Source organism: Selaginella moellendorffii, unplaced genomic scaffold (genome assembly GCF_000143415.4).
Source record: "Selaginella moellendorffii unplaced genomic scaffold, v1.0 SELMOscaffold_114, whole genome shotgun sequence".
NCBI lineage: Eukaryota > Viridiplantae > Streptophyta > Lycopodiopsida > Selaginellales > Selaginellaceae > Selaginella > Selaginella moellendorffii.
The window spans coordinates 208,249-232,982 of record NW_003314375.1 but is presented as its reverse complement, the minus strand read 5'-3'; the positions used below and the strand labels follow the sequence as shown (position 1 = coordinate 232,982).

The following is a 24,734-nucleotide window of genomic DNA, read 5'->3' as shown; positions in this document are numbered from 1 at the left end:
CGGAGAAGAGGGGTCGTTGATCCAGGCTTCAGCTGGCGGACAAGGAATGCTCCGCCGGCACACCCAGCGCTGGAAGTGGCGATGGCGATGACTCCTCCACCGGAGCGGGCGATCAGGATATTTCTTCGTCGTTTCACAAAGGTGGACGAGCTCGAGGACGCGGAGGCTCTTCGTCCAGGTCCAAGCCCTCGGACAGGCATCCAGTTTACATCGGTGTACGCCGACGCAGCTGGGGGAAGTGGGTGTCCGAGATCCGGGAGCCGAAGAAGAAGAACCGGATATGGCTCGGTTCCTTTCCGACACCGGAGATGGCTGCTCGGGCTCACGATGTTGCTGCTCTCTGCCTTCGAGGAGAGGACGCTCACTTGAATTTTCCGGATTCAGTCCACACTTTGCCTCGTCCTGAGCGTTTGTCGCCGAAATGTATCCAGGAAGCAGCTACATCAGCAGCAATGTCTTTCCAGGATAGACTTCTTCCATACACTGCTCCACAGCAGCAGCAGCAGGAACAGGAGGAGCAACCGGACCAAACTGAGCGGCACGAAGAGCAGCAAAACTCCCAGCAGCCGGCTAAAGTCGTCAAGTTGGAAGTTTCTTCTTCTCCAGGTTCTCGCAGTAAACTCTCCTCTGATCATCACCGTCACTCATCTCAAATCCAAACTGCGGCTTCTGATGCTACTGCAGCTGCTGCGGGGGCTTCTCCACAGACATTTGAGTACGTTGACGAGGATTTCATCTTCAACATGCCCACCATTCTATCCAGTATGGCTGAAGCACTGGCCGTTCCACTGCCACCACCACCGCAAGATGATCGCGACGACAACGAAGAAAATGCTGAGGACGGCACCATCTGGGATCCATCTACTTGGGATCGCTACTCTTGATTCTGATTCTTTCTTTCTTTCTTCCTGGAATCCTCAAGCTGTTTGTTGCAAAACCTGTATTAACGCTTTGCTTGTATGTCTTAAACAGCGAGCTTTCCATCTGTTAAGACGATTTGGTACTGCTGTTACTGGCCATGCTGCAGTGCTGCAAGTGGCAAACAAGATAAATCATCCAGCTGATCTTGTTTTATATGCCGCCTTCAAGGATTTGGAGATCAAGCGCAAAAGTAAATTAAGTGTGCTAGTCGTCAATGATCGCGACATTCCAAGTTTCTTCCTCTCTAAACCCGTTCACAATCCTTGGCATTCCACACCTTCAGTTTTCCAAACATCATCTAACAAATATAAATAAAATGAAAAGCAGTACCTTGGTTATGATCTTCTGACAAAGACCGACGCCGTTTGGTCGTCCAAAAAACAACAATGGCTAGGCATGCAAGATGCATTGCACTAGGCACACCTTGGATTTGCTTAATAACATTTCGCGTCATCGTTTTAAGTACCAATGTTCCTGCTAACTCTAACACGTCCACATCCATTAGTACTTGTGAGCCAAATCAAATCTCCATAGACTTCCATGCTTACTGGAGATAGCAGGCGACGCGAGACGAGACGACTCGCGAGGTGTTCTTCGTTGACAGAGACAACCACAGGCGCTTTGATTTTCTTCCGCATCTGTTTTGTTGATGAGTCCTCCTGATAAGCTTTCTCTCCACTAGCCACGGCCGGATATCTCCTGAGGCAGCGAATGAAACTGCCTAGCTAACAGGAGTTGACGGCATTGGCTGCCCCTTGCTGCAATCCTGGCACTCGCTACTTTTTTCTCTCCTGCTTTTTCTTTTCCTCAGCTCCCAGGTCTGGACATCTGCACAGCCAGACCAGTCATCGACTTCCCATATAGCACGGATAAAAGAGTAATCCAATTCTGGAAGCTCGGTTCTCGGAGCATCCCACAGCACCAAAGAGATACCAAACATCAGGCATGAGCGAACTACCACACACGCATTCATCAGCTTTGCCAAAGATAATTTCCAGCACCCGTTCCGTACACGGAAAGCAAAGCCCTTGCGAGCAGCATGAGCCAATCAATACCCTGAACTTACAGCTTGCAAGAAGAAAGGCATAGAAAATCAGATCTGCTGTCATTGACAACAAAAGCTATGTACCTCCGCACTGTGAAGGCACGTTAATGCAACTGAAGCAAGAAAGGGGCCTTTAACTCGGTAGGTTTCATGCTAACAAATCCAAAGACAAATCAAGAGAAGCACACATGCTTAAACAAACGCAGCCATCCATAGAAGCAGCCACTTCAGGGAACAGCGAAAATTAGAAAACAAAGGATAAGTCGGTGAGCAGCCTTAAAGAATTTGGACTCGACGATTCAAGCACTAGGAGATCCAACGAAGAATTCAAATGCATCCCCCCCGAAAATGATTAAAAAGAAAAGATCTGTACCTCCACAAACAACTAGGCATTGCCCATCTTGTCCATCTCAGTCACACTCTGCGCTGCCAGAGTGTTGTGAAGATTAACAAACTGACTGAATGATAGTTGATGAGGCCTTGCCTGGAAGAATCCAGCGAACGAGCTAGGAACAAAGGAAAAATGATAAAACATCTTACAGTCTCAACGACGCCGATGGAACAAAGAGCATTTTCAACCTCGGAACTACTGTAGAGATGCCGCAGGGATGTTCGCAGCATTTTTCGTTTCCCGGTGAAGGCTGAATTCACCTGAAATTTACAACCATCTAGTTATATTTCCATGGATACTTGCGAGATCAACTAACCAGAGTAAAGAACCTCTTGACAGATTTGACTTCAGGGTATTGAGAACTATCTTTCAAGGAAAAGGACACAACCGCACCGTTAACCTGCTAGAAGACACACGCATTAAAATATGCGCACGGCGCGTACGCTTGATAACACTTACAGGGGGAGGAGGGAAAAAGTTCAAGCGATCCACTTTGAATTTGTACTCCATCTCTGCAAACAAGTAAAGGTTTTGAAGGAAGCATAAAAAACAAAAGGCTCACCTGAGAAAAATCGAATGAATATGCTGATGGGCCGATATTCATCTCCTTTTGGAGAATCGTCAATAAACCTTGCAGCAGCCTCATCCTACAGGATCGCTCGCTTTAGTGCTCTGGAAAGACATACATAAGCTCCCACCATACTTGTAAAAGCAGCACTACGTTAGAAAACAAGTCTCCCATAGGTAGCAGCTTTTTCACAACATCCGTTGTGATGTTAAAAGGCAGATTGGAGACAACCTGAAACAAAGATGTATTCAGGGAACAAAATGAAAGAGAAGTCAAAGAAATGGAATAAAAGAAAGACACACCCCACCTTAACAAGTTTAGATGGACTTTTGATGGTTTCCATCCAGTTGCTTAGATGTAATCTTATATGCCACTTCAAAATATCGTCCTGGAACAACTGAAAGGAGAGAAAAATGAGAGAGAAAAGAAAGAGACTACCTTCACTCTAGGATTATCTTTGAAGCGTTCGGAAACCAGAGAGACCATGTCTGGATCCTACACGAGATAGATAAAATGATAGAAGGAAGAAAGATTTCGCGAACCTTTTCTACAGCTATAACGTAAGCTCCGGCACACAAGAGGGAATCCGTAAGAGCTCCAGTGCCCGGCCCAATTTCCAGCACCAAATCACCCGGTTGGATCTCGGCAGCTCTCACGATTTCGTCATTGATATTCGAATTTACCATGTAATTCTGGGTGGGCGACAAGCATCATCGACTCAAACTCAAGAAGAAGAAGAAATGCTACCTGTCCAAGCCATCGCTTTGGCCTCCTATTCTTCGATTTGAGCGCCTCAAGAGTTCGCCGATAATTCTCGCTGCTATTGGAGGAGGAAGAGGAAGAAGAACTCGTCGCTCCACAGGAAATGCTGCATTTCGCGCCGCGACAAGGCACAAGCTCGTCACATTTCGACGCAAAACTCGCGAGGGCGATGGCGCCATGCGATCGAATCATCGCATTTGCCCAATAAACCCTAAAACCCTCTCAAGAACCCTAAAAATCTGAGAGATGATGCTAAATCTCGCTTGCTCCTTCCGATTCAAGAGCGTCACAGCAGCGGCGGCGTTCTCCACGGACTCGCCAGTCCATGTCCCGTGCGTTCTCACGATCGCTGGCTCGGATTCCGGCGCTGGAGCGGGAATTCAAGCCGATATCAAGGCCTGCGCTGCTCGTGGCGTCTATTGCTGCTCCGCGATCACGTCTGTCACCGCGCAGAACACGATCGGCGTCCAGGTTTGCTCCTTCGCTGGATTGGATCTCTCCTTTAGCTCAAGGATTTTTCATTAGTCCAGGGAATAAGTACTCTACCAGCGGCATTTGTGGAACAGCAAATAAACTCGGTGCTCGATGATATTCACGTTGATGTGGTAAGTTCTTTCCTCCTTTTGTCTCGTGCTTCACGAATCTTTCCAGGTGAAAACGGGAATGCTGGCTTCTCCCGAGATCATCCAGAGTGTGTGCTCTAGGATCAAACAGTACTCGATTGGATGTATGTTCTTGTTTAGTTTCGTCCAAAGCGCTCACGAACTTTGCGAAAGTTTTGCAGCTTTGGTGGTGGATCCTGTCATGGTGTCAACGAGTGGGCATGAGCTTTCAGGTCCTAGCATTTTGGATCGATTGAGGTATGGATTTTCCAGCTCGTCTTTCGCGATTTTCATACGTCTTTTTTGTGTTTGTTTCCCTCGCAGGAAAGCTCTGCTTCCTTTGGCGACTATCGTGACACCAAATATGTTGGAAGCCTCGGTTCTAGCTGATGGTAAACCTGTGAATACTGTGCTTGACATGAGAGAAGTTGCGGCAGAGATTCACCGAATGGGACCAAGGTGAGAGCAAAAATATTTTATTATTGGATTTGAGGGTGGTTTTCTTTCGACAGGTATGTTCTTGTCAAAGGGGGACATCTGAAGAACTCGCACGATCTTGTGGACGTTCTTTACGATGGTAAATCTTACATTGGTTGTTCTGTGACTTTTTTATCTTCTTTTAATCGACAGGTTCTGAATGGCACGAGTTGCGGGGAAGTCGCATAAAAACACGGAGTACTCATGGAACTGGATGCACATTGGCTGCCTCAATAGCGGCTGAGCTCGCTAAAGGTTTAGACGTCCTTCCGGCTGTCATGGTAAACACTTGCGTCAATGATCCATTCTTTTCATTATCACTGATCTAACGTTGTCGCGTCAGGCTGCGAAGGAGTACGTTGCAAAAGCTCTCGAGCATAGCAGCAGCATAAAAATTGGTGGGGGAGCTCAGGGCCCAATGAATCATTTTTTTCAGCTTGCTGACTGGGGAAAGCTCTCCTCTCGCCAATGTCGCTTCGACCCCAGGAAGCTCTTCCTATATGCAGTTACAGATTCTGGTATGAACAAACGCTGGGACAGATCGACACCTGCAGCAGTCGAACAAGCTATACAAGGTGGTGCTACCATAATCCAGATCAGGTACTTGTACTCGTTTTGATTTTCATATTTGTCGTGACGATTCTTTCCAGAGAGAAAGAGGCTGAAACGTTGGAATTCATCAAAGTATGTATACTATACTCTTTGCGCGCACTTTTGTGTCTTTGTTTTTAAAGTTTTGTGATCAGATTGCCGAGGCTTCCCTTGCTATTGGTCGAAAGTATGGCGTGCCTGTACTGATCAACGACCGTGTGGACGTGGCTGTCGCGTGCAATGCAGACGGTGTCCATCTCGGACAGACAGACATGCCAGTCCGACTTGCACGCTCAATTCTTGGTCCCGGCAAGATCATCGGCACGTCCTGCAAGACAGTCGAACAAGCAGTAAAAGCTTACGAAGATGGTGCTGACTACATTGGCTGCGGAGGAGTCTATCCAACGACCACGAAGAAGAAAAACAAAACTATAGGCTTGGACGGCTTGCGTCTTCTCTGCGAAGCAAGCCCACTTCCGGTGGTGGCCATTGGTGGTATATCTGCGGCAAACGTGGAAGAAGTCATGAACTCACGTCCGGCGATGCTACATGGCGTGGCCGTCGTCTCAACGCTGTTTGATCAGTCGGATGTTGGCCAGGCTACGCGTGATCTCCGTGCCAGCATGACAGCAGCACTCTCAGAATCCACAGCAGGAAAAGTCTTCTCGTAGACAGGCCGTCAGCGACAAGCATTAAGATGGAGATAGCGAAGATATGGAACAGGAAGGTGACTGCACGAAAAGATCTCTAGATCGGGCAAGTATCTGTGCTCGCGGCACTCTAGAGAGATTAAGTTGGTGGTAGTGGACAGGTAAGTACCCCGTGCTCGCCTACAATAATCATCTAGATATTCACGGGATAGTGGGGGATCGACCAAGTCTTTCGAGTTTTAAGTACTCCATGGGGAACAGGGGAGGGACAGCTTAAAGAATGCGGAGAATTTGGTGATTGTTGCTGCATCATGCAACTTGGGCAGGATTTTAGCGCTATAGAAAACTCATGCCGGGGGAGACAACGAGACAAGAGTTTTGAATTCCCGAGAGCAAGCTACAGGGAAGGAGCTAGAAACATAGGAGATCTGGAGGTGTTGGTGGTGGTATTTTTGCGTGGTCAGCAAGCCAAGAATCCCGGAAAGATGGTAGCAGTATCGTAACCATAAAATCGAGGTAGTTTTTTACGGGGCAGAGAAAACAGGTGGCCATCTCCTCAAGGCGGAAAAGAGAGATTTTGAGGCAGATTCAGAAGTCCAAGGAAAGAGACCAAGAAACCGAGAAAGTCTCGTGGAAAAAGTCGAAGAACAGGGGATTGGAAGACTGGGATGGAAGAAGAGCAGTGGTACTGGAAGGCGCTCTGGCTGAACATCATCTTAGCTTTCTCCACCGCTGCGTCGCTGACGAGAATCACAGCACCATACGGTCGCCACACTCAAGCAGCACCGTCTTCTTCCTTGGACGTCTGGGGGCCGAGCATGCCAGCCCGAGATGGATGGGTTCTCATGGAAAGCCCGGCTCTCTGGTTCACTCTCCTCGTCTTCTCGGCCGGGAAGCACTCCAGCGAAACCGTCCCGCTCGTCCTCCTCCGACTTTTCCAGCTCCACTACACGCACAGGGCTCTCATCTATCCGTTTCGCATGCGCTCAAGGGGCAAGACGATCTCCATCGCCATCGTCGCTCTCTCCTTCGTCTTCAACATCTACAACGGATATCTCCAGGCGCGGTGGCTGTCCGAGTTTGGAACTTATCCCGACACTTGGCTCCGGAGTCCGCAGTTCATCTCTGGAAGCTTGCTCTTTGCGGCCGGGATGGTGACCAACGTCTGGGCCGACTCGGTTCTTATTTCCTTGCGCAAGCCCGGCGAGGAGCGAGGGGGATATAAGTTGCCACAGGGGTGGCTCTTCTCGCTCGTTGCATGCCCGAATTACTCCGGAGAGATCCTCGAGTGGCTCGGCTGGGCTCTTCTCACTTGGTCCCCCGCCGGCCTCGTCTTCTTCATCTTCACAGCCGCGAATCTCATCCCGCGAGCTGTGGCTCACCGCCGCTGGTATGTTTCAAAGTTTCCGGAGTTTCCAGCCTCTCGGCGAGCAGTGATCCCGTTCGTTCTCTAACAAACAAGAATTCGATTCTCCGCAACCACAGGCAGGACAAACAGGGATGAAGATAGAGATGACAACGAAGAATCAAACAAAGTTTGAAGAATCGATCGAAGGCTCTACTAGTTATCGCTCACTGCTGTTGATTCAAAGTCATGGTCGCGACTTTAATGGCGATGGAGACTTTGCGATGAACATGGGACTTTAAATGGATCAACTGTCTTGATCAGGGAAGCATTTATGATATAACTTTGGTACTTCTCTCTTTCTTCCTCACTCCCTCCAAGCTTTTGTTTTCTTTGTGTTTGTCGTTCGTTCCTCTCGAAAGATTTGTATTGTACATTGGTCTGGTTGGAGGAAGGAAAAGTTTTGGTTTCTCTCACTCTCTCGCTCTTTATTGTTTTCTCTCAAAGCATCTCTTTCTGATCGTAATTCTGGAGTCTGGCTTTGTTTCATAGCGACGAATACTGGATTTGGGAGCTAGTGATTTGTCGAGGAGTGTGCTCGCTGTACTCGACGATGGCTGACGGGGCCAGAGCTCCAGTTGCTATGAGATGGACTGTGGAGAACAGTGGGAACGATTCTTCCCACTTTCGAGCTCGCAAAACTTCATAAACTTCTCTCGCGGTTGAAACTCCCTGGTAGAGAAGAAAAGGATGACAATTCTACGAGCTGCAAGCTTTCGATGAGTTGTTTTTACCTGGAGTTTCTGACCCTGGAGAAGCTCGGTTTCCAAGTCGTCGAAGGAGCTGAAATGTCAAGGTAAGTTTCTTCTAATCTTTTCTTTTTTCTCTGTTTATGGAAAAACGTACCGCTTCCCTTTGTTCCTGGCGAATGCATCGGCCACTCTTCTGTTGCGACCTCCAACTGGACAAGCACAAAAGTCACGAGAAGATTAAAACCGGCTAAAACAAGATTACGATGGAGAAAAAACGATGGAAAACTTACGGCATGTTGTGATAAGGTCGGCAACGCCGCAGCTCTCGAAGAAGGTGGTGTCTCGAACCGAGGGAAACAGCAGCTTTGAGAAGAATCGCATCTCTTTCAGCCCGATTCGCATGATTGCGGCCTGCAAGCATTTCCAATACAAGAGAAAACGTGGGGAATATATTCATGGCAAGAACACGCAGTCACCTTTGTGTTGTTGCCCATGTCCAAGCCATCCACCAGACCTGCGGTTACATCAAAGAGTATAACTTAATATATGCGAAAGAGTGAATAGCTTTACCAGCGGCAACAGCAACGACGTTTTTCAGTGTTCCACACAACTCCACACCTTCCACATCTTGTACCTGTAAGTAGGATTAAAACAAGAAAGCTTGACAAAGAGAGGGGAAAAAAAAAAAAAAAGGATTATGAAAACACTCACAGGAGTCACCAGGAAATAAGGCCTGCGAAAAATTCGCACCCATTTATCTGCAGCTCGCTTATCATGCCTGAAGCCAACAGTTGCTTCGCTAAACTTCTCCACGGCTACCTGGCGAGTTCTCTCGTGTTTGAGACAGAGGGTTCACCAAACTTTGAAAGATTCTACCTCGTTGGCAATATTTGCACCCATGAGAACAGCGCAGTCAATTCCAAGAAGCTCCGTGATCAAGTTGGAGATCATGCATGGCCCGTCTTTCTTGACCTGGATGAGAAAAAAAAGAAGGAAAAAACAAAGAAAAAGGATTTTGTAAGAAAGAGCTAAGAGCTAGTCTAGAAGTGAAACACAGCTAAAAGCTAGTCTATAGAAAAGAGAAAATAGTACCTCCATTCCTTTTATCAGCGAGATGGCAATAGCATTCTGGCGTATGTTTCCTTTCAATGTATTGCAAATTCCCTCGATAAACTGGTGAGGAGTTACGAACACCAACATCGTTGCATCAGCCACTGTTTTGTTTCGTGGTTAGAACATATTTCCTTTAGAACACACGAGAAAACGAAAAAGGGAGAGGAGCATCGCTTACCAGCATTCAAAAGGTCTGGCACTGCAACTACATTGGATCCAAGCTTAACTCCAGGCAAGTATTTCACATTTTCCTGCAAAGACCAATAGTTTTCCATAGCTTTCTCGTTGAAAGAAAGAAAGAACACTACTTCCTATGAACGAACCTTTTCCCTGTTGATAACCTGCGAAAGCTTCTCCCCGCTTGGAAGAGTTTCTTCGTAGACCCACATCCTCACCTCATCTAAAGCACAAAAACTCTAAGAAAGAAAGTTCTAAAGAAGGACTCGATCGATCGATACTTTACCATCGAAGAGATCAGAGCAGCAAGTGTTGGAAGCAATGAGCTTGGCCGCAACGCTCCCCCAATTCCCACTCCCAATCACTGCAACCCGATCTCTCGCAGCAGTAGCGATGGACTCCGAGGACGCGGAGGTACCATCATCCTCCACCACGGCAGCAGCAGCATCGAGCGGCGTGATCTTCTGGATCTCTGGCGAGGACGATGCCACCTCCAATCCGGGAGGCGCCATGGTAGGATCTAGAGATGGAGAAGAGAGGCAAGAAAGGGGGTTAAAATAAAAGGCTTGAATCTCGAGAGGAAGAAGCCATGGCCACACTTACTCGCAGCACAGTGGAGGGTGGTGGTGGCGATACCCCTGGTGGCGGGAGATTGTCCGCTTGTGCCATGCAATGCATGCCACCCTCCGCCCACGGCCCGCCATTCATATATTTCCCACTCCAAGGAACGGCTCAAAAGGTCTTTTCCATATTCACTTAATTAGTGCTAACTTTTAATTATAAATTTTATATGCACAATGGTCTTTTATTTTGATCATAAAAAAGATAGCGATAAGTTTATTGAGAACCTCGCGTTCTTTGAACATCACTGGAGTGAAAGAACGTGAAGTTTACACGAAAAAAAAAAAAAAAAAAACAAGAAAAAGAAATGATAGGCAACCTGTCACCAATGGCTATAACCCGGATACCTCTTTCCAGAGGTGATGGGATTACGAACGTTCCTGTTTGATTGGCACGTTATTTATGAGAATAGCGGCGTACCAACCTTTGGAACATCTCATCCTCGATGGAAAGTTTTGCTATACACGGAACAAGAGAAACAAGCTTGGAAAAACTTACAAGTCACAGCAAAAGCCCGAAGCTTGGATTTGCAGAGCCACATCACTGCGTGCTCAATGCAAATCATTGCAGCTTCGGCATGCACCGACTGATCCGGCCTTCGTCGTCAGCTGCTCCAGAACTGGAGAGTTGTTGATTCCCCTGAGCAGTTCCCCCGGCTCCAATGGCGCCACAATGAGTGCCGCAACGTGATCCATGGGCTTAGCTGGGTCAAAGTCCAGTCGCTTACAGTTCCTAAAGTCATAGTGGACGTATTCCACGGCTTGAACAACGGCGTTCATCAACTGCTGCGAGTGACAATTGCCTCCTACCAAAAACTCGGCTGGCAGTCACCAGATCCTAGAAGAACTTTGAGTATATGTACTAGAAACATGGAAAGCATTACCTCTTTCAGGAAATATAGTCCGTCAAGCACACTCGCTTCAAGAGTCCCCAGATCGCCAAGCTTGCGGAGCCTGGACACAGCCGCGACCAGGAGGTCCAAGTCCACCTCCTTGACACTGCCCAGCGAGCTCAAGATGCAGCGCTGCTTCTCGAGTGTGCTGGAGAAGAGATTCCGTAGAGGATGAGCTCGGCGCGACCGATATCAGTGAGAGTGAAGCTCCCAGACCCATAAAAGTTTCTGAGACATTTGTGCTCTCTACATTCCGCGACCACCTCGCGGGCCAAATCCTTGCAGCACCTCGCAAGTTTGGCATCCAGCGCCTCCTTGCATCTTATGCTCCATTATTTGATATAATTAATATATTGCATTAATGGAAAATAAGAACCTTGGGTTACAAGAATGTGTGCAACTGGTAAAATCTTGCAAGACTGTACACGAAGAAGCTGAGCGAGTCTATCTAACAGTGCGTAACTCCGGCCATCTCTCCAGTCCCGATGGGACGTTCCTCTCCAATTTGTTACTCCATATGTTTGTGAGCTGCGGGAGCCTCCACCGTGCCCACCACATCTTTGACACCACGCATCCAAAGACTGCTTTCACTTGGGTCCTGTTGATCAATGGCTATGCGCGAAGCGGACGCGTCGATAGCGCGAAAGAGCTCTTTGATCGGATCCCTCACAGGAACCTTGTGGCTTGGAATTCCATGCTCTCGGCATATGCCCAAAACGGGTATGTTAGAGATGCCACGGAGATATTCCACCAGATGCCCGAGTGGAGTGTCATCCCGTGGACTGAAATCCTAGCTGCGTTTTCCCGAGACGGGAACACCCGCGAAGCCAGGTATTGGTTTGAAACTGCTGTGGAGAGAGACATTGTTTGCTGGAACGCGCTTCTTTCGGCATTTGCCTTGAAAGGACAACTTGAAGAGGCCAAACGAGTGTTTTACGCCATGCCACAGTGGAACTATTTCTCCTGGAATTTGATGCTCAGTGCGTACGTGAAGAACAATCTTATTCATGATGCACTGGAGCTTTTCCTTCGTTTGGATGAGCAAGACACTGTCACTAGAAACACCATGCTTTCAGGATTTGGACAAAGTGGTGATATTGATCGAGCTAAGAAACTGTTTGATCAAATGCCCGAGTGGAGTTTAGTGTCGTGGAATTCCATGCTCGCTGCTTATGCCCACGTTGGAGATTTGAGCTCCACTTTAAAAGTGTTTGAAACTATGAACTGTCGAGATCTCTTTTCATGGACTACACTTCTGGCTGCGTGGTCACAAACCTGGAACTTGGAAGAATCTAAGAAGATCTTTGACGCCATGCCCGAAAGAAACTTGGTCTCTTGGAATACACTCTTGTACGCGTATGCCCATTTTGGGCATATCTATGAAATGGAGGCTTTCCTGAGCGAAATGCCAGAAAAATCTTTAGTTTCATGGAACATTCTTCTTGCTGGTTACGGCCAGCGCAAGGAATTCAAAGCTGCCAGCAGCGTTTTTAACAACATGGTCCAAAGAGATAGCATCTCATGGAATCAGATGCTAGGAGCATTTGCACAAAAAGGATATCTACTTGAGGCTGTCCGGTTTCTAGATCGGATGCCCAAACTGGGCATGGCTTCTTGGAACACTTTGTTGGTAGCATTTGCACACAATGGCCACCACTGCACTGCTTTAGATCTCTTCTCCGTTATGCTTCTAAATGGTTTTGAAGTGGATGAGATTTCTCTCATTTGCGTGCTAATTGCATGCAGTCGTGCCGGACGTTCCCAAAGAGCAAGAGTGTTCTTCCACTCGATCCAAACGGACTTTTGCTTTGCTCTAACGAGGCAGATCTTCAGCTGCATGGTTGATCTTCTTGGACGAGCTGGGCGCTTGAGAGACGCCGAGGATCTCGTCCAGCATATGCCTTTCCAGCCTGAAGTCACCGATTGGAGATGCATTCTAAGTGCTTGTAAAAGCCACAAGGACGATCAGTCGACAGCTCGAGCCGTAGAGAGAGTTCTTGGATTAGATCCTGTCAATAATGCCGCGTTTGTGCTCCTCTCAAATTCAAAGATAAGAGAAAATCTCTGTTAAATCAAACTCCCTAGTTTTAGGATCACCAACTTTGATCCGCTAGCCTCATGTCATAGGCACTCGTTTCTAGTATTTAACATTGTTTCTAGAGCTTCTTTTCCTATCTCTCAATATAACCTTCCATTCTCTATGGCTCACACTTTACTCTTTGCTATTTCTCTCTTTGCTGTTCTTGCTAGCGTTGTTCTAGCTACCAACACCAACACCTCATGTTTCCCAGGTAAGAATCTGCAAGCGATTTTACAGCCAATCACAGGCTTTATGTTTGCAAGGCGATGCCACCGTCCAAATGTATAACGGCGACCTCAAACTCATGAGAGATCTCGAAGTTGGAGACAAGGTATTGTATTGCTCTTAAGTTTCTCGAAAGCCCATCTAAACGTTCCAGATCTACAGGTTGCAGTGAGCAAAAACGTGTTCTCCGATGTCTATGCATTCGGCCACAAGGACGCCGACGTGATCTCGGAGTTCATCCAGGTCCACACCGCCTCAGACATGATCGAGCTTAGCGAGGGCCACTTCATCCCAGTCGACGCCAAGGGAAAGCTTGTGTACAAGCGAGCCAAGGATCTCCAGGTTGGAGAAACTCTCTGGGGATCATCTCAAATCACTGGTAACATCATACTTCTTTTGAGACTTTGCTCTTACTTTTGACAATTATAGAACTTTCCAAGGTGGAGAAGCTGGGTCTCTACAACCCATTCACTCTCTCCGGCAACATCATGGTTAACAACGTGGAGGCTTCCTCTCACAGCGAGTGGTTCCTGGACTCCCTCTTTGATGCCATTGGCGCAACTGAGTACCTCCCATATGCATACCAGGCCGTGCTCGCTCCACTTCGTGCCATCTACAACATCGTCGGGAAGGAAATCTATGGAAAGGGTTATGCTGCCGTCAATTCTTGTGTCAACGTTGCTGAATTTGGAATGAAGCACGGAGGAAGCATCGCTCTTGCTGTTGGAATCGCTGGAGTTGCAACAGCAATGCTGGCCACGAAGGCTTGATGAAAAACCAGAAGTAGAATAAAATGTAAATTTTATTAACATATTTTATGCTTTTGATTATTCCCCTTCTTTTTTATATATTCTCAATGGGTTTATTGTTTGTTTAGTGGATATACCTAGATATTTTAGAATTTTTTACCATCTAATGGTTATTTATTCCTTTAGATTAATCTCGTGTTTATAATTTATGATTATAGCATATTCTAGCTTATCTAGCTTTTATACCAGTAGGTTAAACTTGTGTTTGTTAAAAACATTCTTAAACATGATGGAAAGTGTATTGTGTGGTTTATACCGTATGCTCAACTAGGAAAAACATTTTCTTGTAATACATAAATCATAATAATTTGTTTTAATACAAACTAAGCAAATCAAAATTTTCTATAATGCAATGTGTCACAATTTAATATTATTTATCTAAAACAACCAAGGCTTGATGTACCACAAGTAAAATAAAATTTATATTTCAAAAAATAGAAAAAAGAAAAGAAAACTGTATTTCATGATTTTTATTATTCCCAACTGGTAGTGGATATACCTAGAATATAGTTGAATATTCCAGAATGATAATAACAATTTAAGGGTTATTATTTATTTATAATAATTTTATTATTAAATTTAAACATGATTATATTTTACAAAAATTTCCTAAACACCTTCTAGCTCTAACTTTATACCATTAGATTAATCTGGTGTTTATCAAAAACATTCTTAAACATAATAAATTATTAGGATTTGTTCTAAAAATACTATTATAATGCTTTTAAAAATATTTTATTAATAGTAATAGTACTTTAACTATGAATCTAAGTATATATATTTTTTAAATAATATATTAAATGAAGTGATTAGTTTCAAATTTTATAAGATTAGTTTCATTAATTTAATAAAAACTAGTTTAATAAAAAAAATTAAATATAGCGTTATAAGGTACAACTACAAATCTGAGGTCAAGATGTATAACTATGGGTATGAAGTCTAAGTGTATGGCTACAATGCTTTATACTAATATTATCATGTTGGGATTTTGATAATTATCAAATTGGTTTCAATCGAGAACACTCGATCTTATAAATAAGTTAAGGTTTTTAGGCTAATCAGACATACAAATTTTTATACTTCATGCATTTATATTGATAGAGTTGAGGGGTAACTTTAATTGTCCTGAGGAATGCTTAGATTTATGTTTTTGGTTTAGATCTAACTTTGTATCATCTAATTCTTCTTCATTTTTATATTTTTTCCATTTCTTCTTTCTTTGCTTTTATTTATTTCATTCATCTTAATGGCAAAGCAATAGCTTCCTCCTTTTTTGAGTCTGGAACAATAATTAATATAATTGTTTAATGTTATATAGTTGCAACTAAACAATTAATTTTAGTTGATGGTGATATTTATGGCAAATGGTGCAACTCTTCTTGCTCTTTCTGCCCATCCTTATGTCCAACCAAATTTTTTCTGTAAAAATCCCAAGGATGATATTGATCATTGGTTAAATCAATTTATGACAATTGCCATTTATCATTCTTGAAATGATATTTAATGTTTGCACGAGTTTCCCACATGTCTCAAAGAGACAATGTTATAATGGTACAATGGTTTAAGTGTGGAACCTCCTCCCAGATGTCTTCAAGCATGCATTTAGAAATGTTGATAATTGTGATGATGCCTTCTAACAATTATATCATCATTATCAAGGACTGTTTAAGTTAGTTATACAATTTGGTGTTTGAATCTAAAGCCTCTTACTTTATTCTTATGTAAACAAAAATCAGAAATGTTTTTAAAAGAAATATAAAAATGATTTACTGCACTTTATATATACCAATGCTTTGTTTGTTTAATAGTGGTGCTTATTATTTATTAATATAATTGATTGATAGGAATTTTATAATTTCTAACCATGAGATTAAATTTATTACACATTAACCATTAAATGTTCTAGAATTAAATGGTAGAATATCCTAGAATATCCAAATATATTCTAAATATCTACTAAATGGACATCTGTATTATCTCACTTAAGCAAGTTATAAACCAAGTTTTCATTAGCCAAACAAAACATCTATTAAAAATTTATTGAAATCATGCAAATTGAACCTACCCAAGGCTTACAATTGGATGGCCCATGTGCCTTCAGCCATTATCACTTTATTTTTATCGATATTATTGTAACAAAAAAAATATAAAGAATAAATAGATATTTCTATGTTGTACTTATTGATTTTTTTTATACTTATACTTATAGGAATAAGTATATTAATTAAGGTTTAGACCCCTGCTTATATACAAGAATGGATGGATTATATTCAGTCCTAAATAGACATTCCATATGTTATAGTATTATAAAGTGTATTACCTAGGTAATACATGTATATATATATATGTATTTACAAACCTTACACCATCTTCCCCTCTGGAAGATGAAAAAGTGATGATGATAAATCAGGTGGAACATATAGAGTTTCTATTAGGCAATTATAAATTATCATAAGAATTTATAAAACCATCAACAAAGTTGTTGATAACCATGATTAAAATAAAACAAAAGCCATGGTATAAACATTAGTCGACTATGGAATCCTGGTGAATCAATTGCAACTCCCAAATGCTCAAACTAGCTATACAACCATAACTTTCAATTAAAGTAAAGGACTTTAAGAGCCATTACAGTCCATAGAAAATTATTGCAATAAATAATACATCTTGTTTTTAAGTTTGCTTGTTGACGATCCTCCAAGACCACCATTAACTCGAACTTAAGACTATAAGTAGAACTATCATCTTTGTCCAAGATTGCAAGAAAAAAGAGTTTTGAAATACTAACTCTATCAGGATTTGTTGTGTTTATCCTCACTCTACCATTTATGTTTAGCCTCATTCCATTATCATATTTGTTCTTCACTATGTTTGGGTTAGATGTTCCATTCCTACTTACTATATTCATCTTCACTTTACAATCCATGTCATTCATCCTCTCTCCATTACCATATTTGTTCATCCTCACTCCATCATTGAGGCCGGACTCTTGTCCATCCCCTCTACCTCGTCTTTTGAAGAAAAAAAAGTTTAAAGTGTTAGGGCAGAAAGGAGAACATGAGAAAAATTGAGGAAAAACAATTGTGGAAAAAAAAATAGATAAAGATGCATTGGAAGAGGAATTTATAGCAATTGGCAATATAGAATGGGGAAATCAAAAGAATGACATATGTTCAAAGCTTGAAAAATAGAGGACTTCCTATTATAAAATATTTCAGCTATCATAATATAAGTAAAAGATTCACACTGCTCAACCTCCTCAGCACATAACTCAACACTTAAGACGAGAAAATCAATAATAGCATTCACACTCTCAAGGAAATATATAAACTCCTCAGCAACAATAGTAAAACAAAAGCTCTTAGTGGCACTCACAAGTGGGGACATACATTCAACCCGAAATTTTAGCCAAAGTGGAAATCAAAATAATGACATATGGTCAAAGCTTGGAAAATAAGGGACTTCTTATTATAAAATACTTCAGCCACCACAATATAAACAAAAGATTTATATTGCTCAAACTCCTCAATACACAACTCAACACTTAAGACAAGAAAATTAATAATAATGTCCACACTTTCAAGGGAATACATAAACTCCTTAGCAATAATAGTAAAGCAAAGGTTTTTAGCAGCACTCACAAGTGGGGATATATATTCAATCCGAAACTTTAGCCAAAGTGAATTAACCCTTGGAATAGAAGAATACTCAACACCAAAACTGATCAAAGACTCTACCAATGAAATAAAAACAAGATTCTTAACTTTATGCATACATTTAACATTCAGATTAGTATGAGGAGAATATAAAACACTTAACTCAACACTAGATATAACTCTGAGATTTATATCAAAGTTATAAATGATTGACGTGCCACAAGAAGAAAACATTGCATTTGAGGAAGAAATACTAGGAACATGAGTAGGTGGCTTAGGCTAAGAAATAAGAAAAAGTTGGGAAAAAATAAAAGGTAAATAGAAAGGATCAGATGATAGATTGAAGAATTGACATGTACCCCGTGAAATCTCCACTTTATCTCCAAAGTTATCTTCATAATAATCAAGCTTGTCAAAATGATATGGAATCCATTCAAGTTTATACACATTGTCTTTCTATAAAATTGATCCTCAAACATTTTCCAAGAACTAAATTGCATCATCCATAGCTCTCCAATCAATATCATAACCATGCTCCATAATAACGAGAGATGGCAAAACACTAAGAATAGGAAAAGCTATGTAATTACGTCCTATGAAAGTTGGAAATGGCAACACATTAAATACCATTAATATGATCACACCCCATAACAACAAAAGTTCGATCCAACAGAGCAACATTAATTACCTTAAATGATATACTCCTTGATCGATGACAATGTGGCATGATAGAAAAAGAGAATGTAATGAAGATTAAAAGAAAAAAGTAAATCTAAGCACAATGATAGTTAAAATTTTAGATTTTGCAAAAAGTTAATACAGATTTAGATCTAAAAGAGAATGAAGAAATAAGAATAAAAAGTTTTACCTCTCAAAAATAAATTGCATTGCCCCTCATCTCCACCAATGTGAGTGCTGGGGATATAAGAATAAATATATTAATTAGGGTTTAGACCCTTGCTTATATACAAAAATGGATAGATTAAATTCAATCCCAAATAGACAGTATATATGTTATAGTATAATAATAGTGTATTACTTAGCTAGGGTAATACATATATAGAGAGAGAGAGAGAGAGATGTATTTACAAACTTTACAAATCTAAATTTAGTAATTTTCATTATATTATAAATATATTACCTTAAACCCTAAATATCCAAGAATATTTAAGATATAACTCATATTGATTGTTTAACACCATATCACATTACCATTCAAATCTAACAATTTTGTGGAGATGTTTCTCATATCTCCAATAACTTTTGACAATGCATAAGCAGCAAAGAAATATCTAACTTCCAACCAGTTTTCAGCTTCTGGACATATCACACATAGATCATCACTGAAGTTGAACCCAATTTTTGCTATAAAATGTCGATTCTTAAACATAAATATTTAGATACTTAAATATAAAAATAAAAAACTCACAAAGTATGATGATGAAAAATTGCCAAATAATCATCCAATCCAGCCAACCTTGAATCTGTAGAAAGAATAAAATTGTTTTCTAAAAAAATATAAAAAGTTATCTACTGACCTAACTCAGAATACTTAAGGCTCATCCCAAGTGCTATGCTTCTTATATGTTGAAGTTCAAATTCAGTAGTTTTAAGAATCCTAGCTGTTTGTAAAGCTTCCAGCACTACCTAAAAAAATTAAAAGAATAAAATTTAAAAAAAAATCAAATGATATAATATAATACCATGATAGGAATGTTGTACACTGATTTCCTACTTTGGATCAATGTAGATAGTTTAGTCCCAGGGTCCTTTCCTAAATGCCGCTCTGAAAGTACAAAAACATTTTAGATTAGAAGCTAAAAATATTTGCTTGCCGAGAAAGATCCTAAACATCGCCTGTGTTGCCCATCTCATCACGTTGTTAGCTAAGCAATTTGGATTTTCACAAAGCATCATTGTAAGGCCGCCACACTTGGTTTTTGAGCACGGAATGTGTTTTGCATTACCAGCCAGCACAGCAGTGGAGAATAAACATTCTCCAGCCTTAGTCTGTGAAAGAACAGGAGTAAGCATCACAGAAACGATACTGATTTACCTGATATTCTGGCATGACAAGAAAAGTGATTTACCTTAGATTTTGGCTCGAGCAGCATTGTGTCCTGAGAATTGGTGACCTTGTCCAATGTACCCCCACAATCCTGTAAAAAAATGAAATGGAATTAAACTTCACGAGTAATAAGGAAGAATGATTTACTTGCGACTTGAGCAACATCATCTCTGATTCCCTCTGAATGCATTATGTCACATACGGCCGCGTCCTTGGCCACCCTGCCCTGGACACCAAGCTTGTCCCAAAGACGATCGTCAAAGACTGCCTTGGCAGGGACAAGCTTGGTGCCAGCCACACACGGCAGCACGTCGCATAGAGCATCTTCGGTGAAAAAGAGGCCCATCTTTCTATTGATGCCAATACCACGGAGATCCACCACGACGCACTTTCTGATCCCGATCGCGTCCACAGCGTCCAGCTCCTTGACAGGATCCTCTCCACGGTCATGAGACGCCTGGACGAACTTCCTGGCCGACAGTGTCATGGGCTTGCCCCGGAAGTCGTCGTAGTTGACGACCCAGTCCAGAGAGCCATACTGCAATGCCTTGGTGGGAACCGCCAGAAGGATGTAGCCAGTGGGGACCCGATTCTGCCAGATGGATTCCTTATAGACGAGGACTTGTTTAGCATCAAGCTCTCCTAAAGTTCCATCGATGACGAATTCCGCCGGAGGACCCCGACACCGCAGGCCGAGCTCGAACGTGGAAATGCAGCCCACGGCTTCGATGCTCCTGATCTGGCATGGCTCCAGCGGCGTCATTGAAGGCTCCATTTCGTTGTCATACAAGTAGGCTGGAATGCTCCAAGGCGCTCCCCAGTAAAGGGCATTTGCATGTGTACGACGCTGCTTGGGGCAGATGTTTCCGTGAGCGTAGCTCAGGTGATCGCGTAACGTCGTGTCGGGGCAGCCGCATGCAGTCAACTGCCGGTTGTAGCAGATATCGCAGAAGAGGAACAAGGAGGTGGTGGTGTTATCGTAGACGAGCTTGAGAGGAGGAGCAGGAGCACGCGGCCGAGCTCGAGCCCGAGCTAGAGTTTCCGCGAGCGTGCTGCATCCGCGGGCAACTCCTGCGCCCACAAGCTAAATGTTAGCTGGGCTCTTGCGCTCTTCTACTCACTCACCTCCAAAAAGCCGCCGCCAAAACATGCCGCCCAACCAGGAGCAAGAGTTTATCCGCGAGTGTGCTGGGCAGATCCACTGATAGCTTTATCCGCGAGTAGATCCACCGATAGCTGCTGCGCTCACACCACCCTAGACACTTTTAGGGCAAGGTTCTTAGGATATTCCTTGAAACTCCATAACTCGCATTATTTTGCTTAATGAACATTTAATTTCTTTCGTAGTCATTATTTAAATAAATTGCTACGGAGAGCTTTCTTGTCAATGATGCGGCATCTCAAATATGTACTTAGAATTAAATAATTCTTGATATCAAAGTTTTAGGATCACCAACTTGATCGGTTAGCCTTATGTCATAGGCACTCGTTTCTAGGATTTAACATCGCTTCTAGAGCTTCTTTTCCTATCTTTCTAGGCTTTCACAGTGTAGAGTTCTCTATGGCTCACACTTTTTTCTTTGCTACTTCTCTCTTCGCTGTTCTTGCTAGCGTTGTTCTAGCGACCAACACCTCATGTTTCCCAGGTAAGAATCTGCAAGCGATTTTACAGCCAATCACAGGCTTTATGTTTGCAAAGGCGATGCCACCGTCCAAATGTATAACGGCGACCTCAAACTCATGAGAGATCTCGAAGTTGGAGACAAGGTATTGTATTGCTCTTAAGTTTTTCGAAAGCCCATCTAAACGTGCCAGATCTAAAGGTTGCAGTGAGCAAAAACGTATTCTCCGATATCTACGCATTTGGCCACAAGGACGCCGATGTGATCTCCGAGTTCATCCAGGTCCACACCGCCTCAGACATGATCGAGCTTAGCGAGGGCCATTTCATCCCAGTCGACGCCAAGGGAAAGCTTGTGTACAAGCGAGCCAAGGATCTCCAGGTTGGAGAAACTCTCTGGGGATCATCTCAAATCACTGGTAACATCATACTTCTTTTGAGACTTTGCTCTTACTTCTGACAATTATAGAGCTTTCCAAGGTGGAGAAGCTGGGTCTCTACAACCCATTCACTCTCTCCGGCAACATCATGGTTAACAACGTGGAGGCTTCCTCTCACAGCGAGTGGTTCCTGGACTCCCTCTTTGATGCCATTGGCGCAACTGAGTACCTCCCACACGCATACCAGGCCGTGCTCGCTCCACTTCGCGCCATCTACAACATCGTCGGGAAGGAAATCTACGCGGAGGGCTATGCCGCCATGGATTCCTGCGTCAACTTTGCTGAGTTTGGAGCCAAGTATGGAGGAAGCATTGCTCTCACCGTTGGAATCGCTGGAGTTGCTACAGCAATGCTGGCCACCAAAGCTTGAGCAAAAATCAGAAGTAAATAAGAGAGAAATAATCACAATCCAGATCAGGTCAATGTAAATCTCCAGAACAAGAACGAAAGAAATGAGCGAAGAAACTGTGTGATGTCAAACAAAAGCTTCATTTCATGACATGCATCACAAAGATGCATAGATGTTTTCCAAGTTTCTCAAGTGTTAAGAAAAAAGGGTGAGAGCGAGAGAAGTGCCAGCCAACAGATCACACACACAAGCAAAAAAGAAGAGCACGAGAGGAAACGAGAGAGTTAAGAAGAAATCCGAGTGCTGAGATCTCATTTCCCTCCCAGAGACGGGAACTGCTGGAAATCGGCAATCTCGGGAGCCGAGCTCGAGCTAAGCCGCGTGTTGTTGTTGAGGCCTCTCCCGCGGCCGCGGCCGCGATTGCCACCACGTCCGCCATACTGATTCTCCGCCTCGGATTTCCGGAACTCGATCGGCACCGACTGAAGAAACGAAAACACGCTCATCGTTAGAAGAAAGCCACAAACAAGCCCATCCATTTACCTTCTTGGTCTTATCATCCTTCTCCCCTTCTTTCTTCTTGGCCTTGTCCGCTCCCTGTCGAGTATGAAACTCAGTCAGTCTCTCTTTCTCGCATAGCATAACAATCGAAGGACTTTACCAGTTTGATGAAGATATCCTCGTCGGCCTTCTTGTCAACCAGCTGCATCTTCTGGAACTCACTGTCAGCCACCACTTTCCTCTCCTCGCTCTTCATGGCAGTGAGGGCCTTGCGCTTCTCCTCCATCACTTTCTCATACTCGTCCAGGGTCATTTCCTGTCGGAAAAAACAGTAAGCCTTGGATTTCTCGGGAAAGCACAAACCTTTTCTTCTTTCTCCTCCTCTTTCTGTTCCTCAGTGACCTCTGGAGTTTCTTGTGCTGCCTCCGACTTAGGTGCCTCGGGTTCTGGGGCTTCGAGCTTCGCACCATCTAGTTTCACACCCTCGATCGCGTTGCCTTCCCTGACAGGAAGAAAGACGAACTAAGTTACAAAGAAGAAGCTCCGTAAATTCTTACTCGACAGAGACGGGGTCGATTGGAGTTCCCCAGTTTCCGCGACCAGCGCCATCGCGTTTGATTCCAGTGCTGTACCACCACTATCAGCCTCTACCAAGCAAAGAATCAAAACACTTTACCTGCGGCCAGTGGTGTTTTTCCTGTCGTACTGACGACGAGGGTAGTCACGCTCGCGCTCCACGCGGTCTCCACGCTCGGCACCGCGCTCGGCACCGCGCTCGCCACCACGCTCGGCACCACGCTCGGCCCCGCGCTCACCACGCTCGCCACGCTCGCCACCACCACGTCCGCCGCGGTAATCCCCACGGTCAGCTCGCTCAACGCGACGTGGACGGGACTCATTGGGATCCTCCTCAAAAGCACCACCATTGGGCACCTCGTTCTCCTCGCCTTCACGCCCGCGACCACGTCCCCTGCCCCGCCCGCGTCCACGTCCCCGGTACCCGCCGGCTCCGTCCTCCAGCTGGCCGTTCTCCGCGCCGTCGGCACCGCCACCTCGGCCAGCGCCTCGACCACGATAAGAATCGCGTGGTGAGCTTTCAGCGTCATAGCCACGTCCGCCGCCACGTCCGGTGCCACGTCCCATGCCACGTCCGCCGCCCCTTCCCTGGCTCCGTTGGGCGTCCCTCACTGTAACGACGATGACGTGAGCTAACGAAGAAGAAAAAATATTCCAAGCAGCAGCGATCTTCGCCGCGCAATGCTGCCGGATTGGAAGAGAAAGAAAATGCTAGAACGAACATACCGGCTTCGGCTGGAGGCGGGGGCTTGGTCGGCATCTTCGCGGGCGGGGGAGGAGGCGGCGGCGCCTTGGATTTCTCCTCGGTAGCGGCCGCGGCCGCGTGGGCGATGAGCGTCGGAGCATCGCTCTCGTTGTCGATGAGCAGGGCAAAAGAATTTTGGTTCGCCATGGCGGGCCGCCGCGATGCAGATTATCGGAGCCTTTTCACCCCTCTTCAGCTCTTCTGTGCCGGCCTGGAGCTGGCGATGGCGAGCGCGCGCGTCCGCGGCCTATCTTGGACAGCAGCCATTGCCTGGAAGAAGTGGGAGCTAGAACCCTAAAAGCCCTAGAAAGTCCAGCCACGCAAGAACACAAACCCTGGAGAAGAGAGCTATCAATCTAGCGCCACCGCTCGCTCGCTCGCTCGCTAGGGTCTCCCTCTCTCTCACTCGAAGAAGGCGCAACGACAACGACGAAGAAACCTCACGGACACACTGGAATAGGTAATGTAAGGCGGCGGCTTCCAATACTATGGCCACAAAATATCCACGTCCGTACGCATTGTCCCGTGCCCTTAGGGCAACGCCACCTTTAACCGGACATTAGGGCAACGTCCGCCACCTTTATCGAACTTTTCTAACCTCCTTTAGTTTAAGCTTTTTTTTGTCACAAGTTCGTTGTGATTGACGATCAAGTGTGGCAAACAGCTGGAACACACTTAAGAAACAAGTTGGCTGTCGATCATAGTTGCTGATTGATTGATCGCGCGAGAGATCGAAAAAAGAAGAATTTTCAGAGTC

At 44.3% G+C, this 24,734-nt stretch overlaps 9 protein-coding genes across 11 annotated transcripts; 6 read left to right on the top strand and 3 right to left on the bottom strand.

The window, feature by feature from the left end:
• The first annotated feature begins 177 nt into the window (after positions 1–177).
• LOC9633762 (dehydration-responsive element-binding protein 1B) lies at positions 178–1,262 on the top strand. 2 transcript variants are annotated; one of them, XM_024664840.1, is made up of 2 exons: positions 291–606; positions 685–1,262. In XM_024664840.1, exons 1-2 carry the CDS (start codon positions 309–311, stop codon positions 882–884), a joined length of 498 nt encoding a protein of 165 aa, XP_024520608.1. In that variant the 5' UTR covers positions 291–308; the 3' UTR covers positions 885–1,262. The 2 variants fall into 2 exon arrangements, with proteins under 2 accessions (XP_024520607.1, XP_024520608.1); XM_024664839.1 differs by having other exon boundaries at positions 178–1,262.
• A 980-nt stretch (positions 1,263–2,242) lies between these two features.
• On the bottom strand, positions 2,243–3,903 carry LOC9634431 (ribosomal RNA small subunit methyltransferase, chloroplastic). Of its 2 annotated transcripts, XM_024664798.1 has the most exons (10): positions 3,673–3,903; positions 3,468–3,617; positions 3,364–3,420; positions 3,233–3,322; positions 3,061–3,156; positions 2,920–3,004; positions 2,817–2,869; positions 2,674–2,757; positions 2,507–2,617; positions 2,243–2,450 (listed from the first exon to the last, which is right to left on the bottom strand). In XM_024664798.1, exons 1-10 carry the CDS (start codon positions 3,877–3,879, stop codon positions 2,352–2,354), a joined length of 1,032 nt encoding a protein of 343 aa, XP_024520566.1. In that variant the 5' UTR covers positions 3,880–3,903; the 3' UTR covers positions 2,243–2,351. The 2 variants fall into 2 exon arrangements, with proteins under 2 accessions (XP_024520566.1, XP_024520565.1); XM_024664797.1 differs by having other exon boundaries at positions 2,243–2,617.
• Position 3,904: 1 nt separating this feature from the next.
• On the top strand, positions 3,905–6,218 carry LOC9634430 (thiamine biosynthetic bifunctional enzyme TH1, chloroplastic). Its single transcript, XM_002991051.2, has 10 exons — positions 3,905–4,158; positions 4,218–4,292; positions 4,339–4,414; positions 4,472–4,547; positions 4,614–4,748; positions 4,802–4,866; positions 4,920–5,047; positions 5,110–5,366; positions 5,417–5,450; positions 5,513–6,218. The coding sequence occupies exons 1-10, from the start codon at positions 3,934–3,936 to the stop codon at positions 6,026–6,028; spliced, it is 1,587 nt and encodes a 528-aa protein (XP_002991097.2). The 5' UTR covers positions 3,905–3,933; the 3' UTR covers positions 6,029–6,218.
• Positions 6,219–6,418: 200 nt separating this feature from the next.
• LOC9633761 (steroid 5-alpha-reductase DET2) lies at positions 6,419–7,675 on the top strand. The gene has a single exon (XM_002991050.2). It carries the CDS (start codon positions 6,676–6,678, stop codon positions 7,459–7,461), a length of 786 nt encoding a protein of 261 aa, XP_002991096.1. The 5' UTR covers positions 6,419–6,675; the 3' UTR covers positions 7,462–7,675.
• An 86-nt stretch (positions 7,676–7,761) lies between these two features.
• LOC9634429 (glycerol-3-phosphate dehydrogenase [NAD(+)]) lies at positions 7,762–10,002 on the bottom strand. Its single transcript, XM_002990981.2, has 12 exons — positions 9,681–10,002; positions 9,541–9,617; positions 9,396–9,468; positions 9,197–9,318; positions 8,981–9,076; positions 8,816–8,923; positions 8,675–8,738; positions 8,581–8,618; positions 8,395–8,515; positions 8,259–8,313; positions 8,147–8,195; positions 7,762–8,084 (listed from the first exon to the last, which is right to left on the bottom strand). Exons 1-12 carry the CDS (start codon positions 9,904–9,906, stop codon positions 7,899–7,901), a joined length of 1,215 nt encoding a protein of 404 aa, XP_002991027.1. The 5' UTR covers positions 9,907–10,002; the 3' UTR covers positions 7,762–7,898.
• A 1,266-nt stretch (positions 10,003–11,268) lies between these two features.
• On the top strand, positions 11,269–12,978 carry LOC112342671 (pentatricopeptide repeat-containing protein At4g02750-like). The gene has a single exon (XM_024664819.1). The coding sequence runs from the start codon at positions 11,269–11,271 to the stop codon at positions 12,976–12,978; it is 1,710 nt and encodes a 569-aa protein (XP_024520587.1).
• Positions 12,979–13,018: 40 nt separating this feature from the next.
• LOC9633760 (warthog protein 6) lies at positions 13,019–14,077 on the top strand. Its single transcript, XM_002991049.2, has 4 exons — positions 13,019–13,198; positions 13,251–13,318; positions 13,375–13,591; positions 13,642–14,077. Exons 1-4 carry the CDS (start codon positions 13,108–13,110, stop codon positions 13,980–13,982), a joined length of 717 nt encoding a protein of 238 aa, XP_002991095.1. The 5' UTR covers positions 13,019–13,107; the 3' UTR covers positions 13,983–14,077.
• A 7,188-nt stretch (positions 14,078–21,265) lies between these two features.
• On the top strand, positions 21,266–22,333 carry LOC9633759 (warthog protein 6). Its single transcript, XM_002991048.2, has 4 exons — positions 21,266–21,391; positions 21,445–21,512; positions 21,569–21,785; positions 21,836–22,333. The coding sequence occupies exons 1-4, from the start codon at positions 21,307–21,309 to the stop codon at positions 22,174–22,176; spliced, it is 711 nt and encodes a 236-aa protein (XP_002991094.1). The 5' UTR covers positions 21,266–21,306; the 3' UTR covers positions 22,177–22,333.
• On the bottom strand, positions 22,277–24,496 carry LOC112342664 (RGG repeats nuclear RNA binding protein A-like). Its single transcript, XM_024664795.1, has 7 exons — positions 23,959–24,496; positions 23,333–23,843; positions 23,214–23,282; positions 23,020–23,158; positions 22,817–22,972; positions 22,699–22,752; positions 22,277–22,637 (listed from the first exon to the last, which is right to left on the bottom strand). Exons 1-7 carry the CDS (start codon positions 24,122–24,124, stop codon positions 22,467–22,469), a joined length of 1,266 nt encoding a protein of 421 aa, XP_024520563.1. The 5' UTR covers positions 24,125–24,496; the 3' UTR covers positions 22,277–22,466.
• Between the last annotated feature and the right edge of the window lie 238 nt (positions 24,497–24,734).